Genomic DNA, 14,198 nt, shown 5'->3' with positions numbered 1-14,198 from the left:
TTATTCGTTTCACGTCATAAACGGCTGGTTGGGCTAGTCAGGTAGGGCGAGGGAAGGTGTGTAGTGAAACGTCTATTGTTGTACCTGGGTGTGGCGCGTAAGGAACCCTCTAGCGATGACTGTTTGACGTTAATTCAGCCTAATTTCGTAGAAGTATAATTATACGTCAATGTTTGTAGGCCATTGCCCACCAGTGTAAAATGCTACACATGGTCATCAGAGAAAGTGTTTGTTTCTTCTGTCACAAAATGCCAAAACAACGCACGTCTCTGTCTCAGTAGACTGTGCGTCAAGACGTCCTTACGCAGCATGAGCAGTATAAAACCGTGCCTGTTGACGTAAACACTCTCTTCCCTGCTTATGCCCTCGAGGTGGGCAGTGTAAAATTTCGTGACTCTTTTTCCACGAAGCGAATCCTTAACCATCCGTCAAAATGGTGAGTTGAATAAGTATTTTCGTTTTGGGAATAGTATAATCATGTGTTCTGCTACTTTAGTCATAACATTAAAGTGTAAAATGTCTTGACACTAAGGAGATCGATGGTATGTGGTTACTTGGGCTTTGAACAAAATGGCACCCAATTTGTGTGAACAGACCTCTTTCTGCACAGTAGTGCAGACACCCAAATGGTCCCAACTATGCCAGTTTTCCCCCTGTTTGATGATGCCCCATGCCAGAGGCCACCTTTATCTGTAACGTCCTTTAAAATGAGGTTCTAGCATGAATCTAAGTGTTGAAGTGCCGGTCAGTGGCTTTGATCCCATAGCGGTCGATTCTCATGTCTTGCACTTCTAGTATTGGTCCCATATCCAGTGACGCAAACGTCAAGAGCTAACGCTGTATGTGTTATGTTTACAAAGTGTTTGTCCGAGGTTTGCTTGTTAACTGACCAAGCGTTCGTTTATTAACCTGTGTTCAGGATGCCGGCATGTCATAAAAGCTAGCTGTGTGTATACGTGGCCTATTCAGGCTGCGCTGTCAAAGCGTCGTGTCGTCTCTTGGCAATGATTCATGTCTTGTTTTTTTATAACCTTTATTTAACTAGGCAAGTCAGTTTAAGAACACATTCTTATTTACAATGACGGTCTACCCTTAATGGCTATGCTCTCGAGTTTAAATCTGTTCGGTTTACTATTCAGAAACAGCTGGTGTTTTGTCTATACGACTCGCTATCCCGCTACTTGGTGGTATTAAATGGCAGCCAGGTGTAATAAGCCGACGTTTATATTTTTCTACCGATTGCATCGAGGCCTAATTTTGATCGTTCACCGGTTACGTAGATTTCTAAGGTATAAACTGGATCGTCGAGCCCTGAATGCTGATTGGCTGACAGACGCGGTATATCAACAGATTGGGTGGGGTACTCAATTGTGATACTTGTGTGAAAGTAAAGATACCTTATATAAAATTACTAAAGTGAAATTAACCCAATAAAATACTACATGAGAAAGTCTAAAGGTATCAGATTTTGAATGTACCTAAGTGCAGTGGTGGAAGAAATACTAAATTGTCATACTTGAGGGAAAGTAAACGCTATACAAAAATGTGCTTATATTTAGCAAACCAGGGGCACACTCAACACTCACACACACAATTTATAAAGGCAGCATTTCTGTTTAGTGAGTCCACCAGATCTGAGGCAGTAGGGATGACCAGGCACATTATCTTGATACGTGTATGAATTTGGACTTTTTCCTGTACTGCTAAGCATTCAAATTGTGACTAGTACTTTATGCTGTCAGGTAAAATGTATGGAGTAAAAAGTACATAGTTTACTTTAGGAATGTAGTGAAGTTAAAGTAGTCCAAAATATAAATGGTAAAGTACAGATGCCCCCAAAAACGACTTAAATAGTTCTTTAAAGCATTTTTACTTAGGTACTTTACACCACTGTATATCAGACAGAATACCATGGATGACTAAACATTTATTTTTACTGGTCTAATTATGTTGGTTACCTCGGGTTTGTGATATGGCCAATATACCACGGCCATGGGCTGTGTCCAGGCACACTGCGTTTTGTCATGCATAACAAACAGCCCATAGCTGTGGTATATTGGCCATATACCACACCACCTCAGGCATAATTGCTTAATTAACTTAGTAGCACACTCGAGAGCCAATTTTTTTTGATGGCTAGTCAAATTTTCCACCCGGTGCACCTTGCCAACATGTATGCACCATTTACGGCAGTTTACTGTTTTTGGTTGCCTAGCATTGAATGATTTAAAGCGTGAAGTTGGCCAATAAAGCTCTGTCAGCTAACCAGCAAGTATACTCGTTACTGTCTGCATGCCCAGGCCCCAGTGCATCAGTTTTCAGTGCGTCATATCTGTTCTAATGGTACTGCATTCAACGGTTTATAGCCATGCAGAATCAGCCATTCTCATATCTTTTGTTAGACCTCCCTGCATAATGGGTTTATACAATGGGTGGGTCTAATCCTGAATGCTGATTGGTTAAAACCACCTTGCAGCCGGTGTCTATTCCACAAGTTACCACCTGCTAAATCAATGACTTTAAAAAGGCCTATTTACTGTTCCATATCAGCCCAGCCAGGCAATTTATAAACATGATCTCCACTATAAAAAGCATGTAGACATTCTCACATTTCTTTTGGACTAACATTGTTTTCATCTGCGGAAATTTGTATAAACCTGTTGCAATATTAAAATTTGATCTCCGGGTGTCCCATAGTAATGAACGTGTCAGCCAGTCGAAATCACGAATCAGCTGTCATCATTTTTATGGAAATATACAACTAAATGTAAAAACATCAAATGAAATTAAGTGCTAGTTTGCACTCTTTCCAGCTTGTTTGAAGTGATTGTTAGCTGTGTTGACTAGCTTTTCTGAACTGATATCGCAGGCAGGCGAAGGCCTGAGAAATCAAATCAGGAAGTGACTCGTGTTTTGAAAGCTCTGCGTCCCTATTGAGCAGTGAATGGGTTATCAACCAGATTCCTTTTTCTACGTATTCCCCAGGGTGTCTACGGCATTTCGACGTAGTTTCGAGCCTTTATGTTGAAGAATGAGTGTAAGGGACTACATTGCGTAAGTGTCCGGCTGAGGGCTCTCAAGAGTAATTCTTGCGTAATAGACAGGGGTAGCTATTTTTCCTCCCGGTCTTACTGAAAACACAGCTGTCCCGGTTTATATATTATCGAATAGATATTTGAAAAACACCTTGAGGGTTGATTATAAACCACGTTTGCCATGTTTCTGTCGATATTATGGAGCTAATTTGGAATATTTTTTGGTGTTGTCGTGACCGCAATTTCCGGTCGAATTCTCAGCTAAACGTGAAGAACTAACTGAGTTATTTCGGCTACAAAAATACATTCTGGGAAAAGGGGAACATTTGCTATCTAACTAGGTGTCTCGTGAGTGAAAACATCCGAAGCTCTTCAAGGGTAAACTATTTCATTTGATTGCTTTTCTGATTTTCGTTACCAGGTTGCCTGCTGCTAGCTAGGCATAATGCTATGCTAGGCTATCGATAAACTTACACAAATGCTTGTCTTGCTTTGGCTGTAAAGCATAATTTCAAAATCTGAGATGACAAGGTGATTAACAAACGGCTAAACTGTGTTTCGCTGTATTTCATGAATATGTTCTAGGAAAGATTTTTTTGTCCGTTGCGTTATGCTAATTAATGTAGTTGATGACAACGCTCCGTGATGGGTAGAGCCAAGAGGTTTTAAACATTCATGAAAATACAAGTGTCTTACATCGTTTAAAAGCTTAACTTCTTGTTAATCCAGCCACTTTGTCAGATTTCAAAAAGGCTTTACGACGAAGGCATACCATGCGATTATTTTAAGACGGCACCCCGCATACAATAGCATTAAACATTTTCCAAACAAGCAGAGGCGTCACGAAAGTCAGAAATGGCGATAAAATAAATCACTTACCTTTGAAGCTCTTCCTGTTTGCAATCCCAAGGGTCTCAGCTACATAACAAACTGTCCTTTTGTTTGATAAAGTCCATTATATCCCAAAAAAGTCAGTTTAGTTGGCACGCTTGACTCAGTAATCCACTGGTTTCCTTTGTTCAAAATGCATACAAATGAATCCTGAAAGTTACCAATAGACTTCGTCCAAACAAGTCAAACAACATTTCAAATCGTTCCACAGGTACCCTGATATGTAAATGAACCATCAAATTTAAGACTGAGAATAGTATGTTCATTACCGGAGATAAATAACTACGTGCGAACTGTCATCCACGCACGCCACAACACTACAGCCAAAATGGGAGCCACATAGAAAACCTACAAATTCTGGCTCATTTTTTCAAAAAACTACCTGGAAACTCTTTCTAAAGACTGACATCTACTGGCAGCCCTAGGAACTGAAATCTGGGAGGTATTCTGTTGATATTCCCATAGACAGCCATTTCAATGAGTGAGCTCCAAAAAATGTATATATTCCGTTCTCCTTGGGTTTTCGCCTGCCATATCAGTTCTGTTATACTCAGACATTATATTAACAGTTTGGTAACTTTAGAATGTTTTCTATCCAATACTACCAATTATATAGATATCCTAGCTTCTGGGCCTGAGTACCAGGCAGTTTACTTTGGGCACCTCAGTCATCCAAACTTCCAAATACTGCCCCCTAGCCCGACGAAGTTCAGGCAGTTATTCAGTAAAATATTACACGCCATTGCATTTTCATAACTCTTTCACAACACAGTGTGCACTACTCAACTACCAGGCCTATTACGGTAGGCCTGCTGCATGCAGCAGAAACAGCATATATTTTCCACAATCCTGTCCAATGATACTCCTCTCTTAGTAGGGTCAGCTCTGATCAACATTTTGGGAGTTGAGACATTAAAAGGGTATTGTTACAAAGGTTTAATATCTCTATTACAGTAAAATACTATTTTGGTGTCCATATGACTGATTTTTATGTTGGATCAAACCTGAAATGTAAATAGTGTGTTGAAACTGCTTGTTAAAGGGGACGAGAAAACAGAGATAGAAATGAACCTTTGACTTTTGTGATACAGGCATTTGGAACATTGCGTAAAACGTACATTTGAAATCATTTTATATAGCCCGGCCCTAGGTTGTAGCCATCAAATGTATTAGCAAACTTATTTCATTTCAAACTTCACATTTCCCAAGTATAGTCTACTTGTCTCAATGAGCGACGTTAGCAAAATGCCTGTGGTAAGTGATCGGTATGATTGACGTCTAATTTTCAGTTTATCATCACAGCTCTACATTAATACTCCCCCCCCCCCTCTCTGTAGGTGAACTTTACCGTAGACCAAATCCGTGCCATCATGGACAAGAAGTCCAACATCCGTAACATGTCTGTGATTGCGCACGTCGACCATGGTAAGTCCACCCTGACAGACTCACTAGTGTCGAAGGCTGGTATCATCGCAGGATCCCGTGCTGGAGAGACCCGTTTCACCGACACACGAAAGGACGAGCAGGAGCGCTGCATTACCATCAAGTCAACGTGAGTGTCCCCCTGGCCGATTGCCTATTAACATTTCTTCTGACTAGGCAGAAGTAGGAGAGGTTTTGGCTGGCAGTTGAGTGGACTAACACTTTCTTCCACTGCAGTGCCATCTCCATGTACTACGAACTCTCTGAGAATGACATGGCCTTCATCAAGCAGTGCAAAGATGGCGTTGGGTTTCTCATCAACCTGATTGACTCTCCAGGCCACGTTGACTTCTCCTCTGAGGTCACAGCCGCTCTCCGTGTCACTGATGGAGCCCTGGTTGTTGTGGACTGCGTGTCAGGTAAGGACGACTTGCGCCCTAGTTATGTCGGACACGATCATGCTTTCATTTCTGTAAAAAATGATGGCATGTTCTATACTTTTTGTGAACAAGTATTTCTTTATTTTCAGACATCTGTCATACAGGATGTCATATTGATGCTAGGTTCCATGATTACGAGGTATTTTATAAAAAGGAGTAGGAGTCAGTCAACAAACCAATCCATTTGTTCTCAACATTTTCTTAGCTCACTATCTGCTCTTGTCCGTCCCTGCCCAGGTGTGTGTGTGCAGACAGAGACCGTGCTCAGGCAGGCCATTGCTGAGCGTATCAAGCCCGTGCTGATGATGAACAAGATGGACCGGGCCCTGCTGGAGCTGCAGCTGGAGCCAGAAGATCTGTTCCAGACCTTCCAGCGCATCGTGGAGAATGTCAACGTGATCATTGCCACTTACGGAGAGGATGAGAGTGGTCCCATGGGCGCTATCATGGTAAGTTACTTATGTTGGCTGTACAATGCCTTGTCAGAAATTGTTGACAATTCACCTGTGAAATTGTGGCATTGTTCCAGTTCTGTTTTGCACCTAATGACAAAACTGCTGTTTACATGACTATTGAAAGTGTTTCTCTGGAAATGGAGTTCTAGTTTCTTGGCTTGGTATCAACCCTGCCCTAGTAGTAATAACTATTCTCTTACAGATTGACCCGGTCATTGGAACTGTTGGCTTTGGGTCAGGACTCCACGGATGGGCCTTCACCCTGAAGCAGTTTGCTGAAATGTACGTGATGAAGTTTGCTGCCAAGGGTGATGCACAACTAGGACCTGCAGAGCGCTGCAAGAAGGTGGAGGACATGATGAAGAAGCTGTGGGGTGAAAGGTGAGGGAAATTGCAGTGTGCCAAATTCAAAAACAAATACTCATTATAAAAATGTATGAAACATGCAAGTGTTATACATGGGTTTAAAGATGAACTTGTTGTTAATCCAACCACTGTCAGATTTCAAAAAGACTTTACGGCGAAAGCAAACCATGCGATTATCTGAGAACAGCGCCCAGCAGACAAATCATTACAAACAGTTAGCAGACAAGAGGAGTAACAAGTCAGAAATAGTGTTAAAATGTATCACTTATCTTTGATCTTCATATGGTTGCACTCCGAAGACTCCATGTTACACAAATGTTTGTTTTGTTCGATAAAGTCCCTCTTTATATTTTGTTCAGTAATGCATTGGAACAAAGAGCGGTCACAACAGACAGATGAAAAATCAATAAAGTACCATAAGTTTGTAGAAACATGTCAAAAGCTGTTTAATCAATCCTCGTGTTGTTTTTGTCATGAATAATCTATCATATTTCGACCGGACTAAAGCTTCGTCGATAGAAAAGGAGAAACAAAGGCTCGCTCCCGGTCACGCGCTGGACTCGTGTCTGGAAATTTCAATTGTCCACTCATTGAAAGTGCTGTGTATCCCCAATTTTTCAGAGTTAAAGCCTGAAACAATCCATAAAGACGGGCCCACATGTTGTGGAAGGCATAGAGATCGTGAACTGCGTCATAAGTCTTTGTATGGTGCTTAGGCTTTCAATGGAAAAGAGACGTTTCAAAATAATAGCACTTCCTGGATGGAGTTTTCTCAGGTTTTCGCCTGCCATATCTGTTATGTAATACTAAGACATTATTTTAACAGTTTTGGAAACTTTAAGCGTGTTCTATCCAAATCTACCAATTATATGCATGTCCTAGCTTCTGGACCTGACTGGCAGGCAGTTTACTTTGGGCACGCTTTTCATCCAAAATTCAGAATGCTTCCCCCTATCCTGGTGAGGTTAAATGGTGATATTTTTTTCCCCCGTCAGGTTTTTCGACCCAGCCACTGGCAAGTTCAGCAAGTCTGCCAACGGACCTGATGGAAAGAAGCTCCCCCGTACCTTTTCTCAGCTCGTCCTAGACCCCATCTTCAAGGTGAGTGGAGACATGACTTTAACAATGTTTAGCATTAGGTCAGGTGAGGGGATACATACTAGCCATGTACCGATAAGATCTGACCAGGAAAGTGCATTTCGTATTGTGCCTTGTAGCGTTTCATGCCTATGAATGATGACTTCATACATTCTTCACTTTGACCTGATTGTCCAGTGATGTTGAACTGCAGTCTGACGCATCGCAAAGGCAATTCTATAGTTACCTCTCCCCATATGAGCCATCTGTATTTTATTGTATGGTCCACCCATTTTACGCTTAACTGCTGTTTCTGCTATAGGTGTTTGATGCCATCATGAACTTCAAGAAGGAGGAGACTGCCAAGTTGATAGAGAAGCTGGACATCAAGCTGGACAATGAGGACAAGGAGAAGGAGGGCAAGCCCCTGCTGAAGGCTGTGATGCGTCGCTGGCTGCCAGCCGGAGAGGCCCTGCTCCAGATGATCACCATCCACCTGCCCTCCCCCGTTACGGCCCAGAAGTACCGTTGTGAGCTGCTCTATGAAGGACCTGGTGACGATGAAGCTGCCATGGGTAAGAGTACAACCGCTCTTCTTTCCTTCATCTTCACTAATCTGGAAACATGGATAGTACCATATACCGGTCTGTTAACCCAACTGTCTCCTCTAAGGTATCAAGAACTGTGACCCCAAGGCTCCCTTGATGATGTACATCTCCAAGATGGTGCCCACCACCGACAAGGGTCGCTTCTACGCCTTTGGCCGAGTCTTCTCTGGCTGCGTGTCTTCCGGCCAAAAGGTGCGCATTATGGGACCAAACTTCACCCCTGGAAAGAAAGAGGACCTCTACCTCAAACCAATTCAGAGGTTTGTACTCTGGAACGCTACACTTTAATGACCATACTTTGTCATTTGTCTCTCGCAATCCATGAAAACCATGTAAATCTGTGACCATCCAGTAAGCACAAGGCGCATGCATGGGAGTAGCACATTTTTAAATGCTGTATAAGCTCTTGCCCAGTGTTGGAACAGTTGACTGACTCTCCCCTGTTCCTCATTAGGACCATTCTGATGATGGGACGTTACATTGAGCCCATCGAGGACGTGCCATGCGGCAACATTGTTGGTCTGGTTGGAGTAGACCAGTACCTGGTGAAGACCGGGACCATCACTACCTTCGAGCAGGCCCACAACATGAGGGTGATGAAATTCAGCGTCAGCCCTGTGGTGAGAGTGGCTGTGGAGGCCAAGAACCCTGCTGACCTACCTAAGCTGGTGGAGGGCCTGAAGCGTCTAGCCAAGTCTGACCCCATGGTGCAATGTATCATCGAGGAGTCTGGAGAGCACATTATCGCTGGAGCCGGTGAGCTGCATCTGGAGATCTGCCTCAAGGATCTGGAGGAGGACCATGCCTGCATTCCACTGAAGGTACACTAGTCCTCCATGCCTTGTTACATGTAGGGCTTTCACATGATCCCTTCTACACTCAGCAAAAAAAGAAATGTCCCTTTTCAGGACCCTGTCTTTCAAAGATAATTTTTAATGATCCAAATAACTTCACAGATCTTCATTGTAAAGGGGTGAAACACTTTCCCATGCTTGTTCAACAAACCATAAACATTTAATGAACATGCAACTGTGGAACGGTCGTTAAGACACTACCAGCTTAGACGGTAGGCAATTAAGGTCACGGTGAGGAAAAATTAGGACACTAAAGAGGCCTTTCTACTGACCCAGGGTCCCTGCTCATCTACATGAACATGCCTTAGCCTTGCTGCAAGGAGGCATGAGGACTGCAGATGTGGCCAGGGCAATAAATTGCGATGTCTGTACTGTGAGAGCCTAAGACAGCGCTACAGGGAGACTGGATGGACAGCTGATCGTCCTGGCAGTGGCAGACATGTAACATCTGCACAGGATCGGTACATCTGAACATCATACCTGCGGGACAGGTACAGGATGGCAACAACTGCCCGAGTTACACCAGGAACGCACAATCCCTCCATCAGTGCTCCGACTGTCCGCAATCGGCTGAGAGAGGCTGGACTGAGGGCTTGTAAAGGCAGGTCCTACCCAGACGTCGCCTATGGGCACAAACCCACCGTCGCTGGACCAGACAGGTCTGGCAAAAAGTGCTCTTCACTGACGAGTCGAGGTTTTGTCTCACCGGGCATGATGATCGGATTCACATTTATCTCTGAAGGAATGAGCGTTACACAGAGGCCTGTACTCTGGAGCGGGATCGATTTGGAGGTGGAGGGTCCGTCATGGTCTGGGGCAGTGTCACATCATTGGACTGAGCTTGTTGTCATTGCAGGCAATCTCAACACTGTGCATTACAGGGAAGACTACCTCCTTGCCGCCAGCCATACTGCTTGTTCTGTGCGTGATCCTGCAAGGCAGAAATGTCAGTGTTCTGCCATGGCCAGCGAAGAGCCCGGATCTCAATCCCATTGAACACGTCTGGGACCTGTTGGATCGGAGGGTGAGGGCTAGGGCCACCCCCCCCACCCAGAAATGTCCGGGAACTTGCAGGTGCCTTGGTGGAAGAGTGGGGTAACATCTCACGGCAAGAACTGGCAAATATGGTGCAGTCCATGAGGAGGAGATGCACTGCAGTACTTAATGCAGCTGGTGGCCACACCAGATACTCACTGTTTTGACTTGATTATTCCATTTGTTAGTCATGTCTGTGGAACTTGTTCAGTTTGTCAGTTGTTGAATTATATATTCATACAAATATTTACACGTTTGCTGAAAATAAACGCTGTTGACAGTGAGAGGACGTTTCTTTTTTTGCTGAGTTTACAATGGTGTTACGTTACAGGCAGTGTTATCCTAATCCTGACGTATTTAATAATTAAACACCCCCTCCACTCTCCCACATAGAAATCCGACCCGGTGGTTTCCTACAGGGAGACTGTGTCTGAGGAGTCTGACCAGATGTGCCTGTCCAAGTCCCCCAACAAACACAACCGTCTGTACATGAAAGCCCGTCCCTTCCCCGACGGCCTGGCTGAGGACATCGAAAAGGGTGACGTCAGTGCCAGACAGGAACTGAAGGTCCGTGCCCGTTTCCTGGCCGACAAGTACGAGTGGGATGTGTCTGAGGCCCGTAAGATCTGGTGCTTCGGCCCCGACGGTACCGGCCCCAACCTGCTGATGGACGTGACCAAGGGAGTCCAGTACCTGAACGAGATCAAGGACAGCGTGGTGGCTGGCTTCCAGTGGGCTGTCAAGGAGGTAAGCAAGACTCATGGATGTAGTTTTTCCTACTTTGTTCGTCACTTTAAAACAAGCATACCATCATTCAGAGGCGCAATTCTGTTTTGGGCAATACGCCACGGGTAGTATTCTGAGAATGTAGATTTGTCACGCAAACTGAAGCGCTTGTATCAATAACTTAAACATTAATATTTTGTTTCCAGGGTGCCCTGTGCGAGGAGAATATGCGTGCTGTCCGCTTTGACGTCCACGATGTGACCCTCCACACAGATGCTATCCACCGGGGTGGTGGTCAGATCATTCCCACAGCCCGCAGAGTGCTGTATGCATGCCAGCTTACAGCTCAGCCAAGACTCATGGAGCCTGTCTACCTGGTGGAGATTCAGGTATGCCTACAATTGACATTTAAAATGTTTCATTAAATGTTTGGTTTCAACAAGGACTATGTCTCATGTGAAATCATGTACCACACTGAACAAGTGATGGCTAAATCCATAAAACACAATACGATACTTGACTAGAAATGAGCTCATCTCCAGGATAATGGATGTTGACTAGAAAAATGCTACATCCTTGAACAGCATAGCTTTCTTGGACAGGTTGGCGTTAACCATCGAATTCAATGGTGTTAACCTTGTTTCCCCCTCTCCCTGCAGTGTCCTGAGCAGGTGGTGGGAGGCATCTATGGTGTGCTGAACAGGAAGCGCGGTCACGTTTTCGAGGAGTCCCAGGTCATGGGGACCCCCATGTTCATCGTCAAGGCTTACCTGCCTGTCAACGAGTCCTTCGGTGAGTGACCCACCAAGTGCAATCCACTTTTCCCTTATCTGATATGCACTTATCAGGGCTAGACAATTCCCTGAGTTGTAGTAAATGTGTATTGTATAAAACACATTTGATATATGCTAATACCTGTGTTCTTTCTCAAGGTTTCACAGCAGACCTGCGTTCCAACACCGGTGGCCAGGCCTTCCCCCAGTGTGTGTTTGACCACTGGCAGATCCTCCAGGGAGATCCCCAGGACGCATCCACCAAGATTTCCCAGATTGTGGCTGACACACGTAAACGCAAGGGGCTCAAGGAGGGAATTCCTGCATTGGATAACTACCTGGACAAATTGTAAAAGGCTACCCTCTCATTCCCCCCCACCCCAACACAGACCAGAACTGTACAGATCACCATGGGCACAAACATTTTCCATAAGGAAAGAAAATACCTTATCAAGATAAACAATTAGGAAGAATTGTAAACATAAATGAAATAAAAATGGAAAATATAAACTGGTTCGACATTCTTTGGAGAGGGTTGTAGGACCGGACATTTGTGTGCGGACTGCCGTTGCGATTATCGGTAACACATGTGGATCAATATATACACATTTCATACACTTGAGTATACAAAACATGAAGGACACCCACTCTTTCCATGGCTCTGACCAGGTGAAAAGTATGATCCCTTATTGATGTCACTTAATAATCGACTTCAATCCGTTGCTCCCAAGTGGCGCAGCGGTCTAAGGCACTGCATCTCAGTGCTAGAGGCGTGAATACAGACCCTGGTTCCATTCCAGGCTGTATCACAACCGGCCGTGATTGGGAGTCCCATAGTGCTGTGCACAATTTGCCAGGGTAGGCCGTCATTGTAAATAAGAATTTGTTCTTAACTGACTTGCCTGGTTAAATAATTGGAGTAGATGAATGGGGAGAAGACTAGTTAAATAATGATTTTAAGTCTTGAGATATGGGTAAGACAAAATATATAACTGCCTTTGAAAGGAGTGTGGTAATTCCAGGTGCACTGGTTTATCAAGAATTGCAGCGCTGCTGGGTTTTTCCATAAGTTACGTGTGTATCAAGAATGGTCCACCATCTAAAGGACATCAGCCAACTTGACAACTGGAAGTGTTAGTCCACATGGGCCAGCATCCCTGTGGAAAGCTTTCCACATCTTGTAGTCATTCCCTGATAATTGAGTGTTCTGAAGGTGTGGGGTGCACAACTCAAAATTAGGAAGACGTTCCTAAATGTTTGGTATACTACACTGAACAAAAATATAAAAGCAACATACAATGAAATATTTTGCTGAGTTATAGTTCTTATAATATCGGTCAACTTTAAATAAATGAATTAGTCCTTAATCTATGGATTTCACATGACTGGGAATATCGATATGCATCTGTCATTCAGATTCCTTTATTTTAAAAAAGGTAAGTGTGGATCAGAAAACAAGTTAGTATCTGGGTGTGCCCATTTGCCTCATGCAGCTTGACATCTCAATCATGGACACTCGACAGTTGCTATGCGTGATGTATTGTCTCTACCTTGCCTTTGTGCTGTTGTCTGCCCAATATTTGTACCATATTTGCATGTGGTTTTTCTATCATGTGTTGTCTTAGGTCTCTGTGGTGTCTGTTTTGTCCTATATATAAATGTTTTTATTTTCCTATGCATAGACATGCTCTGTTTCCCCCTAAACCAGCTTCCCCCTAAACCAAGGTTCTGGAATGATCAACCAGTGCTTTAGTTGTTTTACATGGCAGTCAATATGAATAGACTGCTCAAAAAAATAAAGGGAACACTTAAACAACACAATGTAACTCCAAGTCAATTACACTTCTGTGAAATCAAACTGTCCACTTAGGAAGCAACACTGACAATGTCACATGCTGTTGTGCAAATGGAATAGACAACAGGTGGAAATTATAGGCAATTAGCAAGACACCCCCAATAAAGGAGTGGTTCTGCAGGTAGGGACCACAGACCTTCTCAGTTCCTATGCTTCCTGACTGACGTTTTGGTCACTTTTGAATGCTGGTGGTGCTTTCACTAGTGGTAGCATGAGACTGAGTCTACAACCCACAAGTGGCTCAGGTAGTGCAGCTCATCCAGGATGGCACATCAATGCGAGCTGTGGCAAGAAGGTTTGCGGTGTCTGTCAGCGTAGTGTCCAGAGCATGGAGGCGCTACCAGGAGACTGGCCAGTACATCAGGAGACGTGGGGGAGGGCAACAACCCAGCAGTAGGACCGCTACCTCCGCCTTTGTGCAAGGAGGAGCCCTGCAAAATGACCTCCAGCAGGCCACAAATGTGCATGTGTCTGCTCAAACGGTCAGAAACAGACTCCATGAGGGTCGTATGAGTGCCTGACGTCCACAGGTGGGGGTTGTGCTTACAGCCCAACACCGTGCAGGACGTTTGGCATTTGCCAGGGAACACCAAGATTGGCAAATTCGCCACTGGCGCCCTGTGCTCTTCACAGATGAAAGCAGTTTCACACTGAGCACATG

At 44.2% G+C, this 14,198-nt stretch overlaps 1 protein-coding gene across 2 annotated transcripts; it reads left to right on the top strand.

The window, feature by feature from the left end:
• The first annotated feature begins 275 nt into the window (after nt 1-275).
• Nucleotides 276-12,192, top strand: LOC118359239 (elongation factor 2-like). Of its 2 annotated transcripts, XM_035737645.2 has the most exons (13): nt 276-436; nt 5,264-5,478; nt 5,586-5,767; nt 6,026-6,237; nt 6,446-6,624; nt 7,605-7,710; nt 8,009-8,261; nt 8,359-8,554; nt 8,749-9,115; nt 10,577-10,930; nt 11,116-11,298; nt 11,569-11,701; nt 11,842-12,192. In XM_035737645.2, the coding sequence occupies exons 1-13, from the start codon at nt 434-436 to the stop codon at nt 12,033-12,035; spliced, it is 2,577 nt and encodes an 858-aa protein (XP_035593538.1). In that variant the 5' UTR covers nt 276-433; the 3' UTR covers nt 12,036-12,192. The 2 variants fall into 2 exon arrangements, with proteins under 2 accessions (XP_035593538.1, XP_035593539.1); XM_035737646.2 differs by lacking the exons at nt 276-436; nt 5,264-5,478 and adding an exon at nt 5,878-5,927 and having other exon boundaries at nt 5,629-5,767.
• The last annotated feature ends 2,006 nt before the right edge of the window (nt 12,193-14,198 follow it).

The sequence above is a fragment of the Oncorhynchus keta genome, chromosome 26 (genome assembly GCF_023373465.1).
Source record: "Oncorhynchus keta strain PuntledgeMale-10-30-2019 chromosome 26, Oket_V2, whole genome shotgun sequence".
NCBI classification, from domain to species: domain Eukaryota; kingdom Metazoa; phylum Chordata; class Actinopteri; order Salmoniformes; family Salmonidae; genus Oncorhynchus; species Oncorhynchus keta.
This window is presented reverse-complemented; position numbering and strand designations above follow the sequence as displayed.